Source organism: Mirounga leonina, unplaced genomic scaffold (assembly GCF_011800145.1).
Source record: "Mirounga leonina isolate KUSES-001 unplaced genomic scaffold, KU_Mleo_1.0 Mir_166, whole genome shotgun sequence".
Classification (NCBI taxonomy): Eukaryota; Metazoa; Chordata; class Mammalia; order Carnivora; family Phocidae; genus Mirounga; species Mirounga leonina.
Genome location: NW_023270418.1, coordinates 30,893,219 through 30,921,097, shown reverse-complemented (window position 1 = coordinate 30,921,097; position 27,879 = coordinate 30,893,219). Strand labels below are relative to the sequence as shown.

The 27,879-nt window shown below is 47.9% G+C and overlaps 2 protein-coding genes and 1 pseudogene across 6 annotated transcripts in view; 2 read left to right on the top strand and 1 right to left on the bottom strand.

Annotated features, from left to right (window-relative positions):
- Nucleotides 1-159: 159 nt before the first annotated feature.
- BATF2 (basic leucine zipper ATF-like transcription factor 2) lies at nt 160-7,930 on the top strand. 2 transcript variants are annotated; one of them, XM_035013183.1, is made up of 3 exons: nt 160-365; nt 1,656-1,757; nt 4,775-7,930. In XM_035013183.1, exons 1-3 carry the CDS (start codon nt 327-329, stop codon nt 5,456-5,458), a joined length of 825 nt encoding a protein of 274 aa, XP_034869074.1. In that variant the 5' UTR covers nt 160-326; the 3' UTR covers nt 5,459-7,930. The 2 variants fall into 2 exon arrangements, with proteins under 2 accessions (XP_034869074.1, XP_034869073.1); XM_035013182.1 differs by having other exon boundaries at nt 161-365; nt 4,772-7,929.
- A 3,590-nt stretch (nt 7,931-11,520) lies between these two features.
- LOC118016318 lies at nt 11,521-14,525 on the bottom strand (annotated as a pseudogene).
- A 6,847-nt stretch (nt 14,526-21,372) lies between these two features.
- Nucleotides 21,373-27,879, top strand: part of MAJIN (membrane anchored junction protein) — a 29,314-nt gene continuing 22,807 nt past the window's right edge. For 3 of the 4 annotated variants that reach the window (XM_035013175.1, XM_035013177.1, XM_035013179.1), the window contains exon 1: nt 21,373-21,560. The gene's annotated coding sequence lies outside the window, so the exon portion shown is untranslated. The remainder of the gene's footprint in view (nt 21,561-27,879) is intronic. The other variant, XM_035013176.1, reaches the window with a different exon arrangement.

Genomic DNA, 27,879 nt, shown 5'->3' with positions numbered 1-27,879 from the left:
CTGGCTGCCTGCCCTCCCTCCCCCAGAACCCTCCCCCAATAACAGACTTTTGGTGTCCCCTCCGTTGTCATCGCTCTCCTTCCAGAAAAGGGACCCAACCGGAAGGCCAGTTCGTGTTAGGAAATTCCAGCCACGTGAGCCAACCCGAGCCAGGGATTCTGAGCAGCCAGTGGCTTTAGAAGAAACTGAAACTTGGTTTGCTGGGGGCGGAGTGGTCACCGGGGATTTAAAGAGCTGCCACTTCCTTGAGCCCCCAGAGGGCACTGGGAGGTCACAGTGGCAGAGGGACACCCGAACTGAGCCTCTGCCCGCCCCTTGCCTAAGCCATGCACCTCTGTGGGGGCAGTGGGCTGCTGACCAGGACGGTGAGTACAGGGAACCAGGGACAGGGGATGAGAAGGGGAATAGGGCCAAGCGTCCCCAGTTCCCAGGCAGGGAGGGGCATGGTCAGAGCTTCTAGTCCCAGCTCTGTACTCACAGGCGGTGTGACCATGGGATCCACATACCCCTCTCTGGGCTTCAGTTTCCCCAGGTGATTGAAGTGAGGGCTTTCCTGCTCTCATAGTGCAGAGCCAGGCTCCCGTTTCAGAATGTGGCTTCTGAATAGTGCTGTCTCCTCACCCACCCTCCCCTCATTGCCCTTATGGGAGCATTCTCTTCCCTCCCCAGATTCTCTGGTGTGGCTCCCCTTGGAGTTCCTGCTCCTGTCCCAGGACCCAAGTACCAGAAGCCTACCTCCTTCTGTCAAGTGCAGGTCTTTCCCCCAGGCTCCAGTCTCTTCGCCCTCCCAGAACCTGCGATGGACCTCTTAATGACCATCAACTGAGCAACATGGAGTTCTCAGCCAGGGAGGGCAGGGTCTTGGGTCCCGTCTGAGCTCCCTACAGTCAGAACACACTCCCAGAGTGACCTAGGGGAAGGGGGATTTGGGCTGTGGGGTCTCCAACATTCTCTCTTGCCCAACCTTCCAAAACGTGGGGCATTGGGGTTAAATATTTTGTCTAAGTTTCACGGACCCCCTAATGTGGGGTCCCGGGGAGGAGGAGGGGCACTGCTGGGAAGCTTTGGGTCCACTCATGCATTCCTTCCAGGTTGCTGCCACACAGAATGTCAGCAACTTGAGGGCTGGGATTTTTGCCTGCTTGATTTGCTCTTTTGTCCCCCTCACTCGGTGCCTGGCACACAGTAGGTGCTCAATAAAAATCTGTTGTGTCACTGAATATCAGCTTCGGGCCTGGGCTGGGCCTGGGCTCACGGAGCCGAATCGGACCCTGGCCCTGCCCTTGCTGATGAAGCTCATGCCTGCTTTGTGGCCCTTGTGCGGATGAGGCAGCTGGGCTCCAGAAGGGAGCGATTTGCCCGGAGCCGGATGGCTGCTAAGCAGAGTGTAGGCGTGAAGTCCGTTCTGTCTGCATTCGAACTGAGGCTTTGGGCTTCTCCGTTCGTCCTCCCCCACTGTTAGCTGTAAGCAGGCCGTGTGGGTGAGGCAGGTGTTCCAACAAGGTGTACCTGCGAGCGATGCCGTGTGTGGGGCCTCTAGGAGACAGGAGACCCTTGGGGAATTGGATCGGGGAGAGTGTGGCTTTACAGATGGCCTGGACAGAGGGTGCAAGCCCCTGCCGGGACCCCTGAGCCCTCTGCCTCACACCCTGCAGGACCCCGAGGAGCATCAGAGGCTGAAGAAGAAGCAGAAGAACCGCGCAGCCGCCCAGCGCAGCCGGCAGAAGCACACGGACAAGGCGGACGCCCTGCACCAGGTGGGGGATGCCTTCTCTTCCCTACCCTGACTCCACTTTCCTGGCCTGGCCACCTCTCCTCCATCCCTATCTCCACGCCTGTGAGCGGCTCTCCCTCCACTGCTGTATGTTTCCAGGTCTCCTGAGCTTGAGAGAGGTGCTGAGTACAAACTGTGCCAGACCTGCGCTGGGCTCTGGGGACACAAAGGTGTGTCCGCGGCCCAGCCCTGCCCTTGAGGCACTCGGGATCTAGGGAGAGGAGACAAGCACTCACCCTATGAGAAACTCGTTCAGGGTTAAGATGCGCTGCTTTAGAGTCCCAGCCATGGCACTCATAGCTACAAGTCACTTCCTTCGCTGAGCTTCACTGTCCTCATCCAAAAACGGGGACCATAATCCCTGCCCACTGGCAGGACCCTTGTGGCGACTAAAGGAGGCAAAGGAGCCCAGTGGGGTTGGGGAGGGCTCCACTGTACTTGCCTCTTAACCTTGGATGGTAACTTGACCTTGGATGGTAAGCTGACCCTTGGAGCTTTTCTTCTTCCTCTGTGGCAGAGAGAAAGGACATCACCGGTTCCATCCCAGGGAAAGGATTCAGAGCTGGGCTCAGGACCTGGCCCTTGGGAAAAATGCTTACACCTTAGTTCTTACAGTGCAGAGTGAAATTCTGCAGCCCTGCCTGCCGAAGGCCCTATGCTGTCTCCTCCCCTAACACCCCACACCCTGTTCTCCCTGTTCCTTCAATGGCCCCGCACATCCAGCCCAGGGGCTCTGCAGAGACTGTTCCCTCTAGCCTCAGGCCACAGTCCGGCTAGATCCTCACTTCTTTCCAGTTGTTTGGTTTAAATGTCACCTCCTCCGAAGGGCCTTTCTAAACCACATGATCTAAAGAGCCGGCTACCTGTACTCTGCTCTATTCTTCTTGTTAGCCCTGAACTTACATATTTGAGGTCTGTTGCTCGTCTCCCTCACCGGACTAGAAGGAGCATGAAGGCAGGGAACTATTTTGTCCTCTGCTGTTTCCCCATCACCTGGAGCAGTGCCCGACAAATAGAAGGAACTCAGTCGTGCCCTGTGGAGCGGATGATGGAATCGGAATAAAGTGCTCTAGGAGCACAAAGTGGGGGCAACACACAGTGGCATCAGGGTGATAATGGAGATGGAGTCTGAGCTGGTGTTGAAGGATGCATAGGAGTTTTCCAAACGGATGAAGGTAGGAAAAGGCCTGCTGGCAGATGAAATAGTGCTGGCGCGGGCGTGTGTGAGTGAGGACCAGGATGGTGCCCGCCTGGCAGGGTGGAGACTTCGTGCATTCATGTGTTCACGCCTCCTAAAAAGGCCTATTGAGTGTCTCCCATGTGACAGGTACAGTTCTCAGCATCGGCAATACAGCTTCGAACACGGCAGACAAAAAACTGCCCCGCACTCTCCAGGGCTCATATTTTCATGGGGGAGCCAGACAGACAAATAAATTATCCGTGGGGGATTGGGGATGTCAGCTGGTGATAAGCGCTGTGGGGCCAAATACAGCAGGGCAGAGGCAAGGGAGCGGGGAGGGTGGGGTGACGGAAACCTAACTGGGGAAGCCTCCCCTGAGGAGGTAACACGTGAGCGGCCTAGAGATAACGAGGGAAGGAAGGACTGAACCAACAAATGACTCAGTTTCTGGAGGAGAATTGAAGCCTGCGGAGAATTTAGGTGAGAGGTGACCTAATGCCATGTTTTAAAAATATCATTCCACATGCAGAGACCAGCCTGGAAGTAGGGCTGCTAGGGGTTTTGAGGCCTGTTAGCATTTTGAGTTCATGCTCTCAGCAACATTTTTATGTAAAACATCCTTATGGCTTCCCCTTTGAAAAACTATCCACAAAAGGGGCGCCTGGGTGGCTCAGTGGGTTAAGCGTCCAGTTCTTGGTTTCAGCTCAGGTCATGATCTCATGGGTCATGAGATGGAGCCCCAAGTGGAGCCCGTGTGGGGCCAGTAGGGCCCTGTGCTCAGCAAGGAGTCAGCTTGAGCTTCTGTCTCTGCCCCTCCCCTGCTCACGCAGTCTCTCTCTCTCTTTCAAATCAATGAAAAAAAGAAAATAGAGAAAAGATAAATAAAAATTGTCCACAAAAGGGGTATGGTAGGGGAGGGAACAAGAGGAAGTCACTCAGCCTTAGGAGCTGTGGAAAGAAAGGTCTTTCATTGCTGTCACTATAAAGGGTCGTTTAAAACTGCACACTATCAGTGGGTTCTCAGAACCCAGAGTCCAGCAGAACAGAACTTACCCAGATGCTGATTTGGGGGTGCCGAATAGAACATTCCGGTGCTGCCACCCTCTGAAACACTACCCGGGGCTCCTCCCACAGTGCCTCCGTGAGTCAGTTCTGGGCACTAGGGAGATCTGACAGGGGCATGGAGCAGCCTAGAAGTGTGCGAGACAGAATGACCTCCAAGCTGTCATGAGAAGGCCACGTCAGGATTAGCCCAGGGGAGGAGGGACTGGAAGAGCGTGCAGGCAGAGGAGACAGGAAATGTGGTGAGGAAGCAGAGTCCACTGGAGGGACAGGAAATTAAGGGGAGCAGGAGAAGATAGATATCCCAGAGAGATAAAGCTGGAGGTGTGAGCTGGGGCCACGGTGTACAGGGAGGTGTGGGAGCCTTTAAAGGACTTGAACTTGAATGTACAGTTGATCCCGTAATTGCCAAACTGTCCCTCTGGGCCAAGAGAACAGGGTGGTTTCAGGGGCGCCCCAGTCAGGACGCTGGTGGAGTTCTCAAGTGAGTGGAGGTGGCCGGCTGGTGGAGACCAGCTGGCCCAGGGGACCGGTGGTGAGGATGGAGAGCAGGCCAATCTGAGCCCCAGGAGGAGTGGAATGGGCAAGAGGGGCTGGGTGGTTGTGGAGAGCCGGCCAGAGAGGAGCCAAGGGGCCCTCGCTGAGACATTTGGATGGCAATATACCTTTCCCTCTAAGTTAAGGACGCTAGGGACGGGGTACAGGACTCATGCTGGCTGACATCCCCTCCCCCACCCATCTGCTTCTGCCCCCAGCAGCACGAGACCCTGGAGAAACACAACCACGTGCTGCGGAAGGAGATCCAGGCCCTGCAGGCCGAGCTGGTGTGGTGGAGCCGGACCCTGCATGCGCATGAGCGCCTGTGCCTCATGGACTCTGCCACCTGGTTGGCTCCAGCGACCCCTGGCTGCTGGGGCCAGACCGAGCGGCCCCCGGACCCCATGCTCCATGGACAACATGGCTGCCGGGAGCAGCGGGGCCTGTTTCAGACCTCAGTCTCTTCTCCGTCGGCTCACCGGCTCTCTCCAGATCCACAGCCTCATAGTTCGCCTGGCCTCCCCCTGTCCCCTCTGCCTTCTCTGTCCCTTGACTCCACCCAGGTCACTGCACCTCCTGCCCAACTGTCCCCCAGCCCTGTCCAGTCAGCCTCGCCCACTGGCTCCAGCCTGCCAAGGCCTTCCTCCAAGCTCGACACCCTCCTGCCCGGTCCCCCGGCCCAACCCACCCCTCTACAGCCCCTTGTGATGGAGCACCCCACCAGAGGGAAGCTGGGGTCCTCACCTGACAGCCTCTCAACTGCTCTGGGGCTGGCCTGCCTGCAGGGTGGGGAGCACAAGCCTGCGGCATTATCCGCAGCAGATCAGCAAGGGCTGGGTGTGGATTCCAGCCCTCTCCCACTCTTGGCTTTCCCCCTGCTCTCCTCTGCTCAAGTCCACTTCTAACCCATCCCTGGGAGCCGAGCTAGCCCCTTCCTTGGGCTGAAGTAGCAGCCTCAGCACATAGGCATCTCCTCCTTTACCACTGGAGTTGCCTTTCTTGGCTGACCAGCTGGCCCAGCATTTCACCAGGAAGAGAACGTTATCACTGCTGCCCAGCACTTCCAGGCCCTGTCACCGCCATTATCTTATTTCCACTTCATGGTCATTCTGCAAAATCCAGATGATCACACCACTTTTTTAGATAAGGAGACGGAGGCCAGAGAAGCCATGTGACATGCCCAAGGTCACACAGCCTTTTGGGGGACCTGAAACACCACCATCTATTCCTCCTTCTCCTGGTGGGATCCTGGCCCGGGCACCCTAGGAGTTGAAGTCCTAGAAACTGGGGGCTGGTGTGAGGTTTATGTGCTGGGAACGGGAAGGAGCTCTTTCTTCTGGTTTGTGACAGAGCCCTGCAGTTCCTGAAACCTCACCCTAGCTGGGGCTAGTCCAGAGTCCAAGCCTGGATAGGGAGAGGCCAAGCAGGAGCCCGGAAGTGGACTCTTTCTTCCCTAGCAGTGTTTTCAGTGCCAAGGAGCTGAACCTGTGGGTTGGAGTTGGGGAGAAGCCTGGAACCGTCCCCCCAGGGATTTCTGCAGGAGGGGCACCCATAGCCATACCAAGACCTCTGGGAGATTCTCCAGGGTCAGCTCCCCAGGCTATTCCCAAATGGCTCCCTGCCTCTCCCAGGCAGGAGCTCAGCTGCAGTATCTACTGGGGTAGGGGTTGGTGGGGGGCTGTGTGTGGGTTCTCACTCAGACTCAGGACAAGCTCTGTAAGGGGCCCGAGATGAGAAACCCCAATTCTTCACCCAGATTTTCACACACATGTAAACAGACACTATGCTAGTATTTAACACACTCCAGGATGCTGAGCACAAGTCTCAGCACACATGTTATGGTAAATAAATTAAAATGTTTTCCAATTCTTTTTGCATTGGCCCGTTCTTTAAAGCTCTGATTGTGCTCGGCATGGTTGAAACTGAAGGGCCTTTGAAAAAAGAGGTAATAGTCTAGAGTTTAGAGGTGGGCAATCCATCATGGACCTCCCAATCTAACCCCCTCCTCAAATCACAAATGAGGAAGCTGAGACCCAGAGACAGGCTGAACTTGCCCAGGACCACACAGCTAGACCTGGTGTGATGGTTGCAGGATTGTGGGTGGTGCCAGAGGTGGGGTCACCACAGACTCATGGAGAGCAGACAAGGTGCTTTTGATTGGAGGCCAGCTGGAGTCTGGAACAAGAGGTGATACAATGCACCATGGACCAGGACTCAACGAGGAGCAGGGTGTGTGTTTGTGAGGATATTGTGGTCTGACTTGTGTCCATATACCCTAAATATAGTCAGATACTGTGCTGTGTTTTACTTGGGTTAACTCCAGGTTATGCCTCTAATATCCCTCAATAACTCTGTGAGGTAGGTATGGATATTATTCCCACTGTCCAGAAGGGGAAACTGAGGCCTGGGAGTGTTAAGTAACCAGCCCAAGGACACATAACCAGGAAGTGGCACAGACTTAATGCAACATTAGGAGCACTTAAACACAGACGATCCTGCCTTCCCCCTACCCCATACTCGTCCCATAAGCCCTGCTTGAAGGGGCCGGCATGTACTCATAGATGTGACCCAAGGAGTTAAAACCCTACCTTGAGCTCAAAACATAAGAGAGGGGAGTGATTAAATTAACATTGGCGCACTCCTATAATGGGCTGCTGAAGAGGTGCGAGGAATAAAGAATGCTTTGAAGAATAGTTAATGAGATGGGGAAATGCTCACAACACATGGGGCAGAAAAAAATAGAATGTGTAACTGTCACTATAGTTTGATATGTTTATTTAAAAATAGAAAAAGAAAAGGAGTAGGAGGAGATGTTGTAGGATTCTTGAGAAGGGATATGAGCTAATATCTGTGAATCCTCAAATTTGTAAACACAGCTACTGTTATAGCATGAGGCTTCCACATAGTTGAATATATCCTAGGAATTTAGATCTGAGTATATCTATCACTGCACAACTAATTACTCCAAAACGTAGTGGCTTAATTGACAAATGTTTTATCATCTCACAGTTTTTGTGGGGCAAGAATCTGGGCACAGCTTAGTGGGGAGGCATCTGGCTCAGGGTCTTCCACAGGCTCCAATCAAAGTGTTGGCCAGGGCTGCATCATAAGAGAGGTCATCTGGGGCGGGGAGATCAGCTTCCAAGCTCACACATAGGCTGTCTGCGGGCCTCGGAAGGTCCACTTCCGAGCTTACTCACAAGGCTGTTGGCAGGCTTCAGTTCCTTGAGGGCCCCTGGACCAAGGACCTCAGGTTCTTGTAGGCTGTTGGCTGGAGAGATTAGTTCCTTGCCACACGGGCCTCCCCACAGGGCTGCTTGACATGGGAGCTGGCTTCCTGCAGAGCAAGAAAGCTAGAGAGTGAGAAAAGGTGAGCAATACAGAAGCCATGGAAATTTTAGAAATAACATCCTGACAATTTTACTATATTGTATCCCCAGCCCATGCTTGAGGGGAGGGGATTACATAAGGGCGTAAAAACTGGGGGGGGGGGGGGCGCCTGGGTGGCTCAGTCGTTAAGCGTCTGCCTTTGGCTCAGGTCATGATCCCAGGGTCCTGGGATCGAGCCCCACATCGGGCTCCCTGCTTGGCGGGAGGCCTGCTCATCCCTCTCCCACTCCCCCACTTGTGTTCCCTCTCTCACTGTGTATCTGTCAAATAAATAAATAAAATCTTAAAAAAAAAAAAAAAAACAAAACTAGGTGGGGAGGGCGCCTGGGTGGCTCAGTTGGTTAAGCGACTGCCTTCGGCTCAGGTCATGATCCTGGAGTCCCTAGATCGAGTCCCGCATCAGGCTCCCTCTGACTCTCCCCCCTCTCATGTGCTCTCTCTCTCTCATTCTCTCTGTCTCAAATAAATAAATAAATAAAATCTTAAAAAAACAAAAAACAAAAAACAAAACTAGGTGGGGAGATTATTGGGGATCATCCATCAGAGAGGCAGTCTACCATCCTTGATCAGAACCAGCACTTTCTTGGATCCCTTCTTTTTCCTTTTGTCACCAGCATAGCAGGTAGCTAGCTCTCTTTGGGGAGGTCATTTTTCAGAAGGAAACTATTTTGGCCCCTTAGTAGCAATGACAATACCCCCAGCAATGATCTGGTGGGTTTGGGGTTGCAGCAAGGTCCCTGGCTAGACTCATAGCCCCAAGTTAGCCTTGCAGCAAACACAATGCAGACACTCCCTCCTCAGAATGACCTTTGAAGTGATGCATGGACAGTCAGTGCTGAGATCGCAAGTATGTGCAGGCCAAGAGTCTTCTATGCTTTGAAAAATAATCACTCACTGGAGGACTAAAGTTTAAACTCAATTTAAACTCTTTTAGCTTCTGAGATTCACCTCTGTACTCAGTTGAATGATGGCTCCTTAAAAGATATGTCCACCCAGAACCTATGAATGTGACCTTATTTGGAAAAAGGATCTTTGCAGATGTAATTAAGTTAAGGATCTTAAGATGAGATTGAGATCATTGCGGATTATCCAAGTGGACCCAAAACTTAATGACCCATAAGAGGAGGTCACCAACAATAGGAAGATAAGGTGCAGAGGAGAAGGCCATGTGGAGACAGAGGTAGAGATTGAAGTTAGGAAGCCCCAAGCCAAGGAACATCTGGAACCACCAGAAGCTGGAAGAGGCAAAGAAGGCTTCTCCCTGTGGCCTTCCAAAGGAGCATGGAAGCAGGGAAAACAGGGAGGAGGCTGTTATAGTCATGCAGGTGAGTGATGATGGTAATCATAACCAGGGTGGTAGTGGGGAGGTCGTAAGGAGAGATCACATTCAGAGTAGGCTTTGTAGATATAGCTGATGGGACATGCTCATGGATTGGATGTAGGGAAAGGGAGGAAGGAAGGATGATGCTGTGTTTGGGCGCCTGAGTAGTTGGTTGCTGGTAGTTCCAAAGAACAAGAAAGATTGGAAGAGGAGCAGTTTGGATTGTGTGGGGACAAGATCGGGAGCCCTATCTTGGCAATGTTAATCTGAGATGCCTATTTGTCATCCAACTAAATAAAAAAGAGTTTAGAGATCAGGGTAATGTTCAAGACTGGGTATATAAATTTGGAAGCCAGCAATGTAAAAATGGATGAGTAGACAATGGGGACTGGACAAGGTGACCTCTGAGGGCCCTTGTAGCCATGACTCTATGAGGACTTCCTTTTCTTCTGCCCCCACTCTCTCAGCCTGGCACTCCTTTCCTCATCACCCTGGCATGCCCAGAATCTGCCCCTGTCTTTTCTCTTTAGATGTTTTTTTTTTTTCCTCTAGGAAGTCTCCTATGATCTTCCAAGATAAAAATGACCCCCTTTTCCTCAGACTCCGTATCCACCCATCTATCATTTTCTTCCTTGCGTGACTGTGCGTTCCTATCTTTTTGTCTCCCTCAATGGCAGCAACCAGGCCGGCACGTCATGAGTACTTTTTTCTTTTTTAAAGATTTTTTTTTAAAGATTTTATTTTTATTTATTTGACAGAGAGAGACACAGCGAGAGAGGGAACACAAACGGGGAGTGGGAGAGGGAGAAGCAGACTCCCTGCCGAGCAGGGAGCCCGATGCGGGACTCGATCCCGGGACTCCAGGATCATGACCTGAGCCGAAGGCAGTCGCTTAACCAACTGAGCCACCCAGGCGCCCTAAAGATTTTATTTTTAAGTAATCTCTACACCTTATGTGGGGCTCAAACCCACAGCCCCAAGGTCAAGGGTCACATGTTCTACAGTCAGGTGCCCCAACGTCATGAATACTGTTAAATGGCCCATGCATTGGGAGGCAGTAAAGCATGATGGTTAGAGAACTTGAGCTCCAATGCCAGACAGGATAGGATTCATGTCCCAGCTCCACTACTTCCTGGCTCAACATCTTCAAGCCTCCATTTGTCATCTGAAAAATGGGAATTGAAAAATGTATCACCTTTACCACCCACTGTATATGTGTGTATGTGTATACATATTCATATATATATGTATATATAATATCTTATATATTATGGAAAAGCATATGTTCACCTAAAGATAGGAGCAAGAATGTTTCCATCAGCGATATTCCAGAAAACTGGAAACAATTCAAATGCCCCATCAGCAGTAGAATGAATAAATTGCGGAATGTTTTACACAAGGTAAGGCTACATGGCAACAAGGGTGAATAAACTACAACTGTCTAGAACAATACGAATAAACTTCACAAACATAATGTTGGGCTATAGAAGCCAGACCCCAAAGAGAAGACAATCTGTATGATCCATTTATATAAAGTTCAAAAGTAGGAAAAAAGTAATCTATGCTGTTAAGAGTCAAGGCAGTGGTTACATTTGGAGGATAGCACCTGGAAGGGGAGATGAAAGGCCTTCTTGGGTGCTGATAATGTTCTATGTCTTGATCTTTGTTTTGGTTCACTGTATGAAATGAATTCACTGTATGAAACTTGACTAAGCTGTATGTGTATGATCTGTGCTCTTCTTCATTATTCTGGTAGACTTCAATAAAAAGAGGCTAAATGTAAGGAGCATATCACAGTCTCTGGCACATAGTAAGTACTCAATAAATGTTAGTTATCATGAAGGAACCAATGAAAGAACCCTCACCTTGCCTTCCAGTGAAATACACTAGCAATCAGAACCATGGACAGGTCAGAGTCTGCTCTCAAGGAAAGCTGAAGGAAAAGCAAGTGATCTTAGTTAGGTCAGCTACCAAGGATTGGAAGCAGGTGAGAATCTGAGACCTTTGCTCTTGGACTAGTGGTTCAGTGCCTTTTGGGGGCATCCTACAATGCAGGAAGGAGACTATTCCTAGGGGACTGCGGGTATCTGTGTGTGTGCTCATGCAGAATTTCATTCTATTTTAAAAGGTCTGTAGCCTCTTGTTTTTCTAAGTGAGTGAATACTGAAATCTCCCTGGAGAGTCCATTCCTGGATCTAGCATATCCAATGGCTTGCTCAGGCTCTGCAGGCTTTGCTCACTGTCTTGGGCTTATGTTTACCTGGTTAGGGGAGACAGGGCAGAGACCTAGGTAGGGCAAAGATAACCTGTGACAGAGATCTCTCAGTCATGCCCAGGCTCTAGGAAGAAAGGCATATTTTGTTATCGATTTAATGCTTTATTTGATAGTTCCCTGTTACTAGGAATATCCACATAGAGGCTGTACAACTACCTCTCAGGATACTGCAAGGAGGGCTCCTGCAAAATAAAAAACTTACCTAGGTGACTGCCAAGGGCATCCCAAGCCTAAAATTCTCTTATTTAATTCAACACAACATTTCCTTGAAGTCATGAACTGCTTCTCTATGCATTGCCCCCTCCCATCAGTACTTTTCTTTTTACCTAAAAATTAAAACATTTCATGCTCAGTAGGAACTTTGAAAAGTGGGGGGGTGGGGGGGAGGGGCATTATCCATACCATTGAATATTACTCAGCAATAAAAAGGAATGAACTACAGATAACACTTAACAACTTTGATGGGTCTCAAGGGCATTATGCTGAATGAAAAAAGCCAATCTCACAAGGCCACATACTGCATGATTCCACTTATGGAACATTCTCAAAATAATGAAATTATAGAGATGGAGCACAGATTAGTCGTTGCAAAGGGTTAGGGATGGTCGGGGAGGAGATGGGTGTGGCTATAAAGGGTTGCATCTTAAGAGGTGATGGAACAATTCTGTATCTTGCATGTGGTGATTACATAAATTTACACACCTCATAAAATGATTCTGAACTATACACACACTTTATAGCAATGACATTTTTCTGGTTTTAATATTGTACTAGGTCATGTAAGATGTAACCATTGAGGACAATGGATGAAGTGTATAGGACTTCTTTGTACTGCCTTTGCAACTTCTTGTGAATCTATAATTATTTATAAAAATAAGTAAAATAAAATTAGTTAATAAAAAAGTTTTTAGAGCATAGCAAAGCTCACTGTTAACATTTTAGCATATTTCCTATGAATTATTTTCTTCACACAGTTAGGGTCATATTGTATATAAATTTCGTATCCTGAAATTTTTTTCTTAATAGGACAGCATAGGCATTAAAAAAAAAGAATAGCATAGGCATTTCCTATGTCATTAACTACTCTACAACACAATCGCTGTAGTAGTTATGCTCATCAATTGGAAAAATGGATAAATAAACTGCAGTACATTCACACAATAGAATATTATTCAGTGATCACAAGGAACAAACTGCACCAATATGGATAAATCTCAAAAACATTACACTGAGTTGAAGAAGCTTTACACAAAATAGTATACACTATATGCTTTCATTTATATAAAGTTTTAAAACAAGCAAATAATCTATGATGGATAAAAATTAGGATAGTGGTAACCTCTGGGGGTGGTGGTGGTGGTGGTGGGAGCGAGGGCAGGGATTGACTGGGAAGGGGTTTGAGGGAAGTTTCTGGTGTGTTGGCAATGTTCCGTATCTTGATAGGGATTTGAGTTACACAGGTATACATATTTGTTAAAACGTAGCAAATGTACACTTGAGATTTAGGCATTTCATTTCATGTAAATTTTATCTCAAAGGAAAAAGTTCATAAATCAGTATGATTCCTATTTAATGAAGTACATGCTGCAGTATTTACAGGAAGCATACTGATGTCTGCAACTTCTTTGAAATTCTCAAAAAATAATGGATTGATGGATGGCAAGAAGGATGGGTAGATGAATGGGTATGTGATGAAGCAAGTAGAGTTGAATCAGAATGATAGTCTAGGGAGGTAGGTGTATAACTTTTATATATATTTGAAGATTTTCATGATATATATTTTTGAATTTAGACAAAAACCACTTGGAATCCTTGGTACAAACGCAGAGTGCCCCTGGCCTCCTGGCAATGTGACTCCCGGGGCTAGGCCTGGGACCTAGTGTCTAGATCATGTTCTTTGGAGGATCCTTGACACACTTGAGCCTCTAAAGGCTCCCAGTTATGTCCAAACACAAAACCTTTCCAAGGATCAGTCTTCTAAAGGGGTCTCTCCAGAGTTTCTCTCACCTCCTTGCTGGGGTTCTCTGCTTCTGTCCTATGGCAGACACCACCAGCAGAAATCAACTCTCTTTACTAAATTCACAAAGGCCTCCAAGGTCTAAGCTGAGCTCAGAAGGATTCTTTTTTTGGGGGGGGGGCGGTGGGAGGAATGAAACATTTTAATCTGATGGTAGCACATAATACTGAACAGAGAGCGCTCCCAGTTACCCTCCAGATTATAAGGAAGTCCTCAAAAATAACTGAATTTGCTAGAGCCTCGCCCCCTGCCCACGAGAGGGAGGGAATGGAGTGGGCAAAGCACTGAGGTCTGCTCTCTTGTCGCTCATAGATCCAGTTCTGAGCACAGCTCTTCTTCTTCTTCTTCTTTTTTTTTTAAAGATTTTATTTATTCATGAGAGATAGAGAGAGAGAGAGAGAGGCAGAGGCAGAGAGAGAAGCAGGCTCCCCGCGGAGCAGGGAGCCCGATGCGGGACTCGATCCCAGGACCCTGGGATCATGACCTGAGCTGAAGGCAGACGCTTAACCGACTGAGCCACCCAGGCGTCCCGAGCACAGCTCTTCTAATCCACCAGCTCTTCAGGCCAAAATCACAAGCCAATCTCTTTCTCTGCACTCTATATGGAATCGCTGCCATGGGTAATATTCCTGACAACTTGGATGCAAAAGTCCCCATGGATGGTCCCAGGCTTGGAGTACGAAGGGTTGGTCTCCCAGAGCATCAGTTGGCCTGTCTTCACCGCATTCAGCCCCTCCCAGGCCATGGCAACCACAGGCCCTGATTGCAAGTACTTCACCACGCCAGCAAAGAAAGGTCGGTCCTTCAGGTCAATGTAGTGTTCCTTGAGAAGGTCTTCTGAAGCCTGGATTAATTTCATAGCAATGAGGAGGAATCCCTTTTGCTCAAAACGCTTGATGATCTCTCCCAAGAGGCTGCACTGGATCCCATCAGGCTTGAGGCAATGAAGGTGTGTTCACTGTTGGCCATGGACCTGGGGATAGACAGCCCACCAGCGGCTCGGTTGCAACTCCATCTGGGGCGGCCGGCAGTGCTGCCTGGCACTGGAGGAGCCCAGAAGGATTCTAAGGCCTCTTTGAGCAGACCTAGCCCAACACATTGCATCCCTGAGCTCTACAAGGCTCCCGCTTGGGTAGTCACAGGGTTTCACAGCCTTGCAGAGAACCCAGACACCCAACACTCAAAGAAGGAGAGAAAACCGGCCAATCAAATGATAGTTTCCCTTGGGAAATCCCCCTGCTCCTACCCCCAGGGCTGCCCCTCTGTACCAGTCAGTTTTCCCTGTGGCCCCACTAGGCCAGTCTCTGGCCTTCAGCCTCCCCCAGCTGAGGGCTGAGGACTATCACCTGGCTCTGGTAATTGACCTGGGAAGCCCAAAGGGAGGTGGTAGGGGCTCAGGGGAGGAGGAGCCCCAGGTGCTGCAGGAAGTGGAGCTGTTAATTAAGCAGTTCCTTCCCACCCTGGGAGAGGGAGATGGGGAGCTGCAGAGGCCCAGGAAGCAGCGGCCCTTAAAGGGGACAAGACACCTTTCTGAACTTATTAGGAAGAGCTGTGCTATATCCCAGGCTTCTTCACAGGTCACACCCAGGATTTGTCCTGTCCTCTGGGGCTCACTGGTGAAACTATTCAGTGGGAGAGAAGCCTGTTAAGGAACCCATGTGACCAGGGTTCCTCTGAGAAGCCTTGGGGAGTCCCTGGGAAAAAAGAACCAGGAGAGGGCACTCTAATGCCCAGCTCCAGCTCCAAGGGGTGGGACAGAGGCAAGACTACGGAAATCCCAGGAAGAGATCCTCTGAAGGGTCAGGTGGTCAGATGGTTGTGATAAGCAGCAGCAATGAGGGCCCCTTGATAATGCCTGGCCCACTGCTTGGCTGTGAGGAGCACCTGAATTGTAACCACAGCCACATCAAAGGTTCCCTGAGTGTGGTCCTCACCAGCAGCATCACGATCACCTGGGAACTTACTTTGCATGTTCAACATGCGCATTTTCAGGCCCCCTCTCCTTCCCAGACGAACGAATCAGAAACTTGGAGGCTAAGCCCAGAATCCACAAACCCTCTAGGTCATTCTGACACATGCTTAGATTTGAGAACTAGTATAATCAGATTCGAGAGCTGGGCTGCTCAAAAAACTTTCTCCATTCACAAATTCATTCATATTCGTCAAACATTTATTAGCACCTTCTGTGTGTTGACCCCGCATCAAGTGTCATGAAGAGCCCAAAGTGGGACAAATTATAGTTCCCATCCTCCAGGCAGACTGATCAGTAAGTACAACACAGGGCAAAGAGTCCCAGGACGGAGCCAATCTTTCTGGTTAGGGGGATTGGAGAGGACTTCCAAGAAGAGGTGGACTTTGAAGGATGAGTTAGAATCAACACAGCAGAAAAGGAAGGCACTTCTAAAACCAACACCTAACTTTTATTTTAATTATTTATTTTTTTAAGAGAGAGAGAGAGCGGGGCGCCTGGGTGGCTCAGTCGTTAAGCGTCTGCCTTCGGCTCAGGTCATGATCCCAGGGTCCTGGGATCGAGCCCCACATTGGGCTCCCTGCTCCGCGGGAAGCCTGTTTCTCCCTCTCCCCCTCCCCGTGCTTGTGTTCCTGCTCTCTCTGTGTCTCTCTCTGTCAAATAAATAAATAAAATCTTTAAAAAAAAAAAAAAAGAGAGAGCACATAAGCGGGTGGGGTGGGGCCAGAGGGAGAGGGAGAAAGAGAATCTCAAACAGGCTCCACACGTAGAGCCCCATACGGGCTTCATCTCAAGACACTGAGATCATGACCTGAGCGGAAATCAAGAGTTGGACGCATAACCACCTGAGCCACCCAGGTGCCCCACCAAAACCTAGCTTTTATTTATTGATTTATTTTAAAGATTTTATTTATTCATTTGAGAGAGAGAGAGAGAGAGCAGGAGCGGAGGGGACAGGAGGGGAGGAGAGGGGCAGAGGAAGAGGGAGAAGCAGGCTCCCCACTGAGCAGGACCCTGAGACTATGACCTGAGCCTAAGGCAGATGCTTAACCATCTGAGCCACCCAGGTGCCCCCCAAACCTAGCTTTTAAAAGCACCTTATAGCTTTGGGGATGAATTCAAGTGCCTCAGCGCAAGCTTCTCCATGATCCACCTCCTATCTCCTTCATTAACTCCATCTCCTGCCACTCCACACCTCCATCCCTAGATCTGAGTAAAACTGAGCTTCTCACAGAAGTGCACACACAGCATGCTATCTCTTATTGCCAGGCCTTTGTTCAGGCTGTCCCTTCTGCCTGGAATGCCCTCTTTGTGTCTCTTAGCCCAGTAGCCACCCATCCTTCAGGACTCCTTTTAGGTGTTTCCTTTTCCAGGAAGCCCTCCTGACTCCTGGCTGGTTAAGAGTCACCCTTTAGGGGGATGCCTGGGTGGCTCAGTCAGTTAAGTGTCTGTCTGCCTTTGGCTCAGGTCATGATCCCAGGGTCCTCAGATCAAGGCCCACATAGGGCTCCTTGCTCAGCAGGGAGCCTGCTTCTTACCCTGCTTGTGTGCGCTCTCTCTCACAAATAAATAAATAAAATCTTAAAAAAAAATTAAAAGCTGCTTTATGCTAATCCCCCCGTTAGAATGAGAACCTACTGTGAGTAGGCATCTTCTTCAACTTTATGACGCTAGAGCCTAGCGCAGTGTCTGGCATGCAGTGTGCTTTCAATAAACAGTTATTTAGCAACGGGAAGAAGAAAGGGAGAATGTTAAAAAGGAGGTCCGGGGGGAAACCATGGCAGGAACGATGTAGAGTCTGACAAGGAGGACGTCCAAAGGCAAAGGCAGAAAATGTTTTTCTCTCCCTAAAGCCTGGAACAGAGGAGACAGTGCTCAGTAGCCAGGAGCCTCTTGCCTCCTGCTTGCTGGCTTGACAGATCTAGCATATGTGCTTTGAATCCAATTGTCATCTGCTGAGCATTGCCGCTAAAATGTTCCAGTCTGTCAGGCCAAACGTGAATCCACAGAAGTCTCTTCAGCACTGTGGGTTGGTTTCTGAGTTGGGGTACAGGTTTATTAATTCTCAAGAATCTCAAGAGCACATGAAAGGACGCTCAACATCATTAGTCATGAGGGAAAGGCTAATTAGATCTACAACTAGATATCGTTAACATCTATTGGAATGCCCCCCCCCCCAATTAAAACTGAAAATACCAATTGCCGACAAGGATGTACAGCAACCCAAACTCTCATACTCTATGGCTAAGAACGCAAACCGATACAGCCACTCTGGAAAACAGTTGATAGTTTCTTATAAAGTCAAACAGACACTTGCCATACAAACCAGCGATCCCCATTCTAGGTATCTGCTTGAGAAATATGAAGACTTAAGTTCATACAACAACTGGGATGTCGATCCTTATAGAAGCTCTATTCAAAATTGTCAAAAATGGGGGCACCTGCGTGGCTCAGTCGGTTGGGCATCTGCCTTCGGCTCAGGTCACGATCCCAGGGTCCTGGGATGGAGTCCTGCATCAGGCTCCCTGCTCAGCGGGGAGCCTGCTTCTCCCTCTGCCTGCTGCTCCCGCTGCTTGTGCTCTCTTTCTCTCTCTGACAAATAAAGAAATAAAATCTTTTTTTTTTTTAAGATTTTATTTATTTGACACAGAGAGAGACAGCGAGAGAGGGAACACAAGCAGGAGGAGTGGGAGAGGGAGAAGCAGGCCTCCCACCGAGCAGGGAGTCCAATGCGGGGCTCGATCCCAGGGCCCCGGGATCATGACCTGAGCCGAAGGCAGACGCTTAACGACTGAGCCACCCAGGCGCCCCAAGAAATAAAATATTTAAAAAAAAAAAAATCACCAAAAATGGAAAACAACGCAAATGTCCATCCATAGGCAAATAATAAAAAAGTGGTGGAATATCCATACAATAGGATAGTTCTCGGCAATAAAAAGGAATGAGCTATGGATATATACAACAACATGGATAAATCTAAATGTATCACTCAGAGAAATAATCCAATTCCAAAAGGGTACATACTGTGTGAATCCACTGACACGACACACTGGAAAAGGCCAAACTAGGAGTGGAGAACAGGTTGCCAGTGCTTGAGGTGGGGAGGAGGGTTTGACTACAAAAGGGTAACCTGAAGTAATTTTTTGGAGTGACAAAACTGTTCTCTATTCTGATCTATCCTTGAATCTATGCATATGTTAAAAAATCATAGACTTATACACCAAAAACAGTGAATTGTACTACATGTAATTAAAAAAAATGTAATACCAGTTTTGGGGTGCCTGGGTGGCTCAGATGGTTGTATCTGCCTTCGGCTCAGGTCATGATCTCCGGGTCTTGGGATTGAGCCCTGGGGCTCCCCGGCTCAGCAGGGAGTCTGCTTCTCCCTCTACCTCTGTCTCTCCCCCCTGCTCATGCTCACTGTCTCTTTCTCTCTGTCGCAAATGAATGAATAAAATCTTTTTTAAAAATTAAATAATAATAAAAAAATGTAATACCAGTTTCAAGTAAAAAAGAATCCCAAGGGACAAGGTAGTCCTCAGGCCCACAAGTGGTGCCCCTCCCACTGTCTTGTCTGCAGTGGCCAGGGTCTCTGTCACCTCTATCTCTTTAGACAAGGTCAGTGGGTCATACAGACTCCCTGGTTGGCTCATAGATAGCAAGCTACAGCCCTCCCATCTAGTTTGATCAGGGTCATCTCCATAATGACAGTTAATTTTGTCTTCTTCACCTAAGCATCACCAAAGGGCTAGAATAGTGCTTATAGTTATGCAAATAAGTATCTGTTGATTGAGTAAATATTTGTTATCCCTTTATCTGACTGGGTCCAAATTCCTGAATCCACCCTCTTCCTTGAAATGTTCACCTCAGCCTCCCTCCTCCAATAATGTCACTTGCTCTAAGTTCCTTCCTGGAATTTTGGCACTTAACATTCCTGCTCAGGTGTTGGCTCTGCCCCTTTTCTGGCCCAAGGGTCTCCTGTTATCTCAGGTAAGAATTCCTCCCTTTAGCTGCATCCCATTATGGACCCTCAGTCAGAGTCCCAGTGGAAGCAGCCTGGCCTCATCACAAAAGATAGCGCCCAACATGCGTTTGGTGCCCTCCTCAAACAGGAAGGAAATAACAGTGGACCATGTGGGCTGGGAAGCCACATCCGGTTTGCCAGGTGCTGCTCTCATGCCTCATCAGCAGTGTGTGTGTTTGTGTCTGCTAGGATGCTTCAGTTCCATCTTACTCAAAGTGTTTGTGTGTTCCTTTTATTTCACTTGACACCCCGTAATTGTAGATGACAGGAAGTGGGATGTTTGGTCATTTGGGGTTGTAATAAGACTTTGGGTTAGAATCCCCTGGGTTTCTGCCTGTTTCCCTGCAGGCTGGTTGAAACTAAAGAGTATTTGTGTCCAGTGATCATTTCCCCTGCTCTTCACACCCGACCAGCGGCCATCCTCCACAGGAAATCATGTACATCACACAGGTGGCCATTTAAGACTCATGACCTTGTCTATTACTACCTACAACGCACAGGTACTGTTTCTGCAGCCTCACCAGAATCTTGATTCCTTTACCTTGCATGGACCCCATCCCTGCCCCTGCCCAAAGAAGGGTCTTTCTTTCGGTTCCCAAGCATGGATTGTGCAAAGGATATGCCCATAACAGCTGCCAGAAGGCCGCCCTACGCTGGGATTCAAGTCTGACTAGCTTGGTCAACTTTTACTCTGTGCCAAGCAAGGTCAGAGTCACAAATGGGTGGCTAGAGAGCTGTGCCCACACAAATGTGTTAGTTTCAGTCCACAGTATATTCAAGTTTTTCAATCGGTTGCCCAAACATTTTTAAATTGGGAGATTTCCCATGAAAATCGGACCTGGCATTACCAGGTCACACTTCCCACAGGCCTTCCTTTAGTGGGACACTGGATAGCAGATGCCTTCTTTAGATGGGGCAGGTGACCTCCTGAGATCTGTTTTCCTCTTTCAGCCACCCTCTGTCCACCTCTTTCTTTCTTTTCCGGCCTCGCTTTTCCAGGTCTTTGTGTGTGCTACCCAAGAGTAAGCGCTTAGTTTCCTGTGTATAAAAAGATATACAAGACAGCCTTCGAAGAGCTTACTATCCGGGCATGTGGAGTAGAGTTTTTAGGTGGGGTGGAGGAGGCATTCCAAGCAGAGGGAACAGCAAGAGCTGTGAAGAGGAAGGCAGGAGAATGCAGGAGGACTATAGGGATACGCATTGGGACGCGAGGTATCTCGGCGGGTCCATGATTAGGAACGCAGCACACCCTGTCCCCCTACCTCTCCAGTGATGTGGGGCCAAATCGCTTAATAATTCACAACATGGTCAGCATTTGATCAACAGGAAGTGGAAGGGAAGGTGCTGGACTTTTAAATCAGAGACCCCTGTTCGCGTCCTTGCACCTCCACAAGTCGCTCCCATTCCCAGGCCTCTTTAAAATTAGGATATTTATAAGCGCTTTACAACACGGCGGTCAGGATCAAAGGAGAGCGAGTACGGGAAGTGCCTGCATGATGTTCAACACGTAGTAGGATTTCCGCAGTAGACAGCTACCGACCGGACCACGGCAGCGACGGAATGTTCGCTAAATGAACAATCGGTGGACAGGCCGCGTAGTGACAAAAAGTCGCCGGGATCCTGTGTTCCGACGGGTGGGGCCATCGGCCACTCCCAGCCTCGGCTTCGCCCAACCGGTGGGCGGTGTAGCCGCGCCGCGCACGCGCACATCGTGGCCAAGCCTCGGAGCGCGCGCCAACTGGGCGAGGCCAGGAAGCGCGTTTGCGCATATGCAGAACGCCCGGCAGGCCGTGGGGGAGTGGGGTGGGGTGCGAGGAGGGCAGCTGCGCGCGCGCAGAACGCCTGGCGGGCGCGAGGCGGAGTGAGTTCGCGGGCCGCGCTTCGTGCGCCGTCGACGCCAGCCCCTTTCGGGGCGCACTCTAGTGGCAGCTTCGGCCGAGGCCACTTTTGTGAGGCGCGAAGAGCCCTGTGTAAGAGCCCGGCCGGCCCCCGCGAAGTTCTTGGGCCTGAGGTAACGGCCCACTGCGGCCTGGTGCTCCCCTGAGGTCGGCGCTTCGTTGCCTTGGTTTTCCGAGGGAGAGTTAAGCCCCGGCGCCACCGCTCCGCAGCTGCCCCCGACGGCCAGGCTGTGGCCGCTTGCGGGCCGCGAGGGTGCGAGGAGGGTCGGGATGGGCGGCGAGCGGTGCCAGATGCAGACCCGCCTCCCCGGCTGAGCGGCGCGGAGCCAGGAGCCGCTTCTCTGGCCGCCCCGCCCCCCCCCCCTGGGGGCCCCCCCCCCCCCGGAAGGAAAGCGTGCGCTCTGGTCTGCAGCCTCCCTCTGACCCCGGCTTCGCGGTTGCCATAAAAGCAAGACTTGTCCCATTGAGACATTTCTTGTCACATCATGTCTTAGTGATCTCAGTGAGTTTCTGCCTTCGAATGCCTGAGTGAACCTCGGAGGTAGAGATTTGAGTCATGGCCCTCAGTGAGACTTCTGTGTTCAGCGCCTCCGGGTTTTGAATCTTGGCATCTGAGAAGTGGAAAGATGCAAGCGGGCACACCTTGCTGTACATCCTTGGCTTTTCTGAACTTTAGTTCCTTCGTTTGCACATCCGCAGGTCGCAAACCTATCACAGTACCCCAGCAGGCTACCTAAAATCTCTCTCTCCCTGGCTATCTCCCGGGCACCTGGAAACTGAGCATGTCCCAGGAAGGACTTCGCCTCCTCCCGTCAAAAATTTACTTTCTAAGGCTGCCTTTTCCAGGAAGTGGCACTTTTTTTTCTCTTCAGTAAGTTGCTCAAGCAACTGGGAATCATCTTTGTTCTCTCTGCCTCCCCCCACCAATTCACCCAGTCATAACTAGACTACTTCCTAGGCATCGTCCAAACCAGTGACTGTAGACCAGGCTACTTACCAGCTTCTACCTTGAACCACAGGCTGGTCCTGGTCCTTTTTTATCTGCTCTTGTCCGGGGCTATTTCCCACATTACAGCCAGATATATAAATATGTCTACTTTAACTCACATCTATGTGGTCATTTCTTTATTACACCCTTCAGTGCCTTCCTATTGCTCTTAGGGTAGACTCCATAAGTCATAACCTGGACTATAAGTAAGGCCTTCACCCCTTCTCTAGCTATACCTTCTTAGATGATCTTGTCTGTTCAGTAGCTTTAAATACCATCTAAACGCTGATGTGTTAAATTTATATTTCCATCCTGATTTCCATCCTTTGCACACTCTTGGCATATCCACCGAGATGTCTGATAGGCCTCTCAGACTTAACCAAAACAGAACAATGGAGTTTTCTCCCCAAATCTCTTTCCCTAGAATCCTTCCTCATCTCAGTAAAGGGTATATACCATTATCCACCTAATAAAATAGCAAAGGCTAAAAACATAGAGCCATCCTTGATTCCCACACCTAGGCCATCAGTCTAAAATATACCCCAAATTCGGGGCGGCTGAGTGGCTCAGTCGGTTAAGCGTCTGCCTTCGGCTCAGGTCATGATCCCAGGGTCCTGGGATCGAGCCCCGCATCGGGCTCCCTGCTCTGTGGGAAGCCTGCTTCTCCCTCTCCCGCTTCCCCGCTTGTGTTCCCTCTCTCGCTGTGTCTCTCTGTCGAATGAATAAATAAAAAATCTTAAAAAAAAAAATACCCCAAATTCAACTAGTCACTAACCACTGAGACTCCCCAGTCAAAATCAGCAGCATCTTTTCCCAGGATTACTACAAAATCTTCCTGAATGGTTCCCTGTTTCTACTCTTATCCTTGTACAGTTCATCTTTCTTTTCTCTTTTCTTTTTTTTTTTTTTTAAGATTTATTTATTTATTTTAGAGTGCATGGGCGGGGGGTGGGGGAGGGCAGAGGGAGAGGAAGAGAGAGTCTCCAGCAGACTCCCCACTGAGCTTGGAGCCCAACGCAGGACTCTATCTCATGACCCTGAGATCATGACCTGAGCCAAAATCAAGAGTTGGACGCTTAACCAACTGATCCACCAAAGCGCCCCATGTATAGTTCATCTTTTTTTTTTTTTTTAAAGATTTTATTTATTATTTGACAGAGAGAATGAGAGAGAGAGAGCACATGAGAGGGGGGAGGGTCAGACGGAGAAGCAGACTCCCCGCCGAGCAGGGAGCCCGATGCGGGACTCGATCCCGGGACTCCGGGATCATGACCTGAGCCGAAGGCAGTCGCTCAACTGACTGAGCCACCCAGGCACCCTAGTTCATCTTTTTAAAGCATAAATCATTTCACTTTTCGTTATAAAACCCTTAGCATAAAATTTGAACTCTTTACAATGCCCTACAGGCCTTAAATGATCTGGATTCTGCCTATCTCTGACTTCATCTCCCTCTAATCTGTCTTCATTCTCTGTGCTCCAGTCACACTGAACTTTTTGTCCATTAAACCACCCATTACAGGGCATTTGTGCTTGCTTGGTTTTTTTTCCTGCTTGGAATGCTTTTCTCCTTGATTTTGCATGGTTGTTCCACTTTCCATTAAAGCCTCAACTCAATTTTGATCTTGTCCGAAAGGCCTTCCCTGGCCACAGTAGTTAAACCAGCCTCCCGGTCACTCTTTACTATAAAGCCCTATTTTATTTTTTTTATAGTACTTGGAGTACTTCAAATTACATTTATGTATTTATATGTTTATTGTTGCTCTCCACACTTCCTAAAATGTAAGCCCTTAAAGACAAGTTATCATGTCTCTCTTGTTACCTACTCTAAACAGGCTCAGAACAGTGCCTAGTGCATAGTAGACTCTCAAATGTATGTTGACTAACTCACTGCTTATCTGTATAGAATAATCTCATAGCACTGTCCTTTTTGCCCGTTATGTTCTGGGTTACTATACTTCTCTCTTTTGAAAGTGCCATGCTCTTTCCCAGTTGAGGACTCTTACATCTGCTGTTTCCTGTACCCACCCCAGACCCATTCTCTATTTGTGCCTCCCTAACTCATACTCATCCCTCAGATGTGAGTCTGTTACTTAGAGTGGGCTTCCATGATTTCCATCCTAGGGTTAGATTCTCTATCATGTTGGCACATCACCCCGTTCTTTTTTGTAGCAGTCATCACACTTTAAAATTATTTGTAAGCTCTTTGCAGGTGAGGACCAAGTTCTTATTCTTCTCCACTGTATCTCCAACACTTCATTTCTGAAACATAGTAGGTATTCGAATATTTGTGAGCTGAATGAATGTTGAATGAACATGAGATTGAGAGAACCAAATCAGGTAAAAATGAGGAGAACAGTTAGAGTATAAGGTAGCCGAATCTGCCCTTCCTAGTTAAATAGAAGTTTTAAGATCTTGTCAGATAAGGATAGGAAAGCATTATATACACTGAAAGTGCTTTATAAATATGAGGTTGTTCGTTAAGATCTGTTCACCATCAGATCCATATGGTTTGATGGTTTTTCAAACTACAAAGCTTTATGTTTCTTAGCAATAATAACTGATTTTGTTATTTTGGAGCTAGGCTTAGGTGGTGAAATATAAAGAATTGAGGCTAATACAGAGTCTAGGCCAGTTCATAATTAGCTACACTGTCTTGCTTTGGCAATACGTCTGTTTTAGTCTTGCTCTTGTTGTCTGATCTTGGCCAAATTAGATGATGATTTTAAGTCAGATATATCTTTTTGTAAATAAAATTCTTATCTCCCCAGTATCTCACCAGTATTGGATTAAAGTTAGTAAAATATTTCAAATTTCCTGTGTGAAATTTGCTCTCTCTAAATAAAAAGTAATTTAATTTTCTTATGAACTTAATTTCTTCAGAATATGCCATTGTTTCGTGGCAAGAACAAAGCTGTATATTTTAGAAGCTTTCTTTTTACACTTTCCTATATCATTCTTCTGTCACTAAGACCCTTGAGATATGTACATCAAAGACTCAAAGAGTTTTTAGCTCAAAATTATAAAAGATGTTCCTTTCTCTCTACCTATTCTCTCTACCATTTGCCCTTCAGAAACTACTGATGCTTTTTCACCCCATTTAAAAATTTCATCCCTACACGTACTGCTTCAGGGCAACTCACCCAATGGTGTAACCAAAAAATAAAATGTCTTTCATTGCCTGCAGTTTTACATCTAAATGCTTTTTGGGTTCCTGGGGCTGGTAAGATGTTTAGAGTGCTGCAGTATGATGTGAATGTAATGGGTTGTCATTAACAAGCCACAACTACTAGGCAGGATGGTGAGATGAGATACCATTCTATTGCTTTTCCAGAATAAGGAGCACAGTTCTGGACCTACTGACCAAAGGTAGTTTTTCCAGTAGCTTTTAGGATGGTTAAGATGTAAGTGGAAGTGGCACTTAGGTGCAAAAGGTAGCGTGAGAGATTAACTTAGACTCCTTTCTGGTCTATTGAGTTGTCCCAGTAAGCCTTTTGGTTTCATTTTGGGGCATCTTCCTACCTCTCTGTTAGAAGGTTTAGTTAGTCGTCCCCTCTCAAACAAAACAAAACAAAATCTGGTAGTTCCAAGAGCAAATCTATTCCTGAACAAATGCCAAGAGCATTTTAAAGATTGTGTCTAAAGAGTAGAAAGAAACCTAATGAGAAAGAGTGACATCGATAAGCATGAAAGTATCCTGGGTAGTCTTATTTAGTCTCTTCTTGTCCCATATCTTAACACATTGTTTGTTTTTAAATAAAGAGTAATCTATGTGTAGAGCATTACAGTAAGCAATTATACCTGCGTTATTTCATCAGCTGTCCTAGTCACCCTGCAAGGTGAAGAAACTGAGCATAGTTCCTTTTGAAAATAGAGCTTGAAGACAAACAAATGTGAATGTGACCCTTTAACACCTCCAAGAAATAATTCTAAAACATTTAATCAGAAAAGCTAACATTTTGGTTTGATGCCTTTGTACCCAGATTGAGTTTGTCTTGAGTCATCCACAATTATGAGAGTGACCAGGGTTTACAGTTTAATAAAGTGACTGACAGAGTGATGTGTTGTAATGGAAAATGTGTGGGCCAAAGGAATCAGCAGTCTTGGGGAGTGCTAATCTTGGTTCCATACTGAGTTATGTGACCTTGTGGAATTTATTTCCTTCTTTGGTGAAATCAGTTTCTTCTCATACCCCCTAAAATGAAGGGCACTTCAGGCTATAGGCAACCATGAGTCTGGAAATATTCTCTACTATAGAATCTCTAGTCTGAATACACTTCAGCAGAGCCAGGCAGACCTCTGAGACCAGCCAAGGATTTGTGAAGGCGGAAGGAGAAGCTGGTCATCTGTCTTCAATCTCAGTTCTAAAACTTCAGTAGTAAATTCATAGTCTCAGTGGGATTTCCCTATGTTGTTGCCCACACTCCCTGGTCACAGAGCCTGTCATATTAGATCTGCCCAGTAAATGTATTTTGAATAAATGCTTATGAAAGCTCTTTATTCTTTAACCCTGTGGAGGATTTCTCCATCAAATGTCACCAGATATATTTAGTGACAGTACTTCCTTATCATCTCCTTCTACCTCAATAGTCAATATCATTATCCTCATATAGCATTCAGCCCTGCTTTAGATTCTATGCATTGACCTAGATGTTTCTTTATGTGAAACAAATTACTAAAACCCCTTAAAAATCTAACATCATTGCCAATGTGTCATTTAAATCTAATTATTGGGGATTTTCAAAGAAAGGTTCTTGATTGGGATGTGTCACATTTTTGCACTGAGATTAAAGATGGTTTTCCTCTCTTAAATTTGCTTTGCTAGTGAAGCATTAAGAGAGAAACTTCAAATACATCAAAACAGCTAATGTTTATATAATACTCTACAGTTTCTGAAGTGCTGTTTACAATATAATCTTATTTAATCCTTCAACAATTCCAGGGGTAGATAGGATTCCCATTTGCAGGTGTAGAAACTGAGAAATGATGAGGCTAAGTGACTTGCTCAGGGTCTAATGACTAATAAGAGGCAGAGCTAGGACTCAAGCTTTGATCCTCCAATTCCAAATCTTATGTCTTTCCAACTAATGCATATTAACTCTAAACTTTTTTTTTCTTTTAAACCCATCATGTTTTTTGATCACCTAAAAATGGGTTGAGAGTCTGACTCTTCATCTGTTAAGATCCCACAGTGTCATCATGACTGCAATACTCATGTTGGAAAATAACCTTGTGAAATCTTTGAACCACTACTACTATGTGGTTCTTTTGGATTATGCTGTCTAATCTTTATTTTCAAATGAGGTAATTAGTGTGTGGTGTTTGTTTCTGAAGCAGGCAGCCAGCAATTAACAGACAGGCCCCAGCCAGAGAGGGCTGTTTTTACCTCTTTCAGACAGTCAGCTGTGGTGCAGTACATGAAGTTTCCTCTCTGGATTGTCATTTCC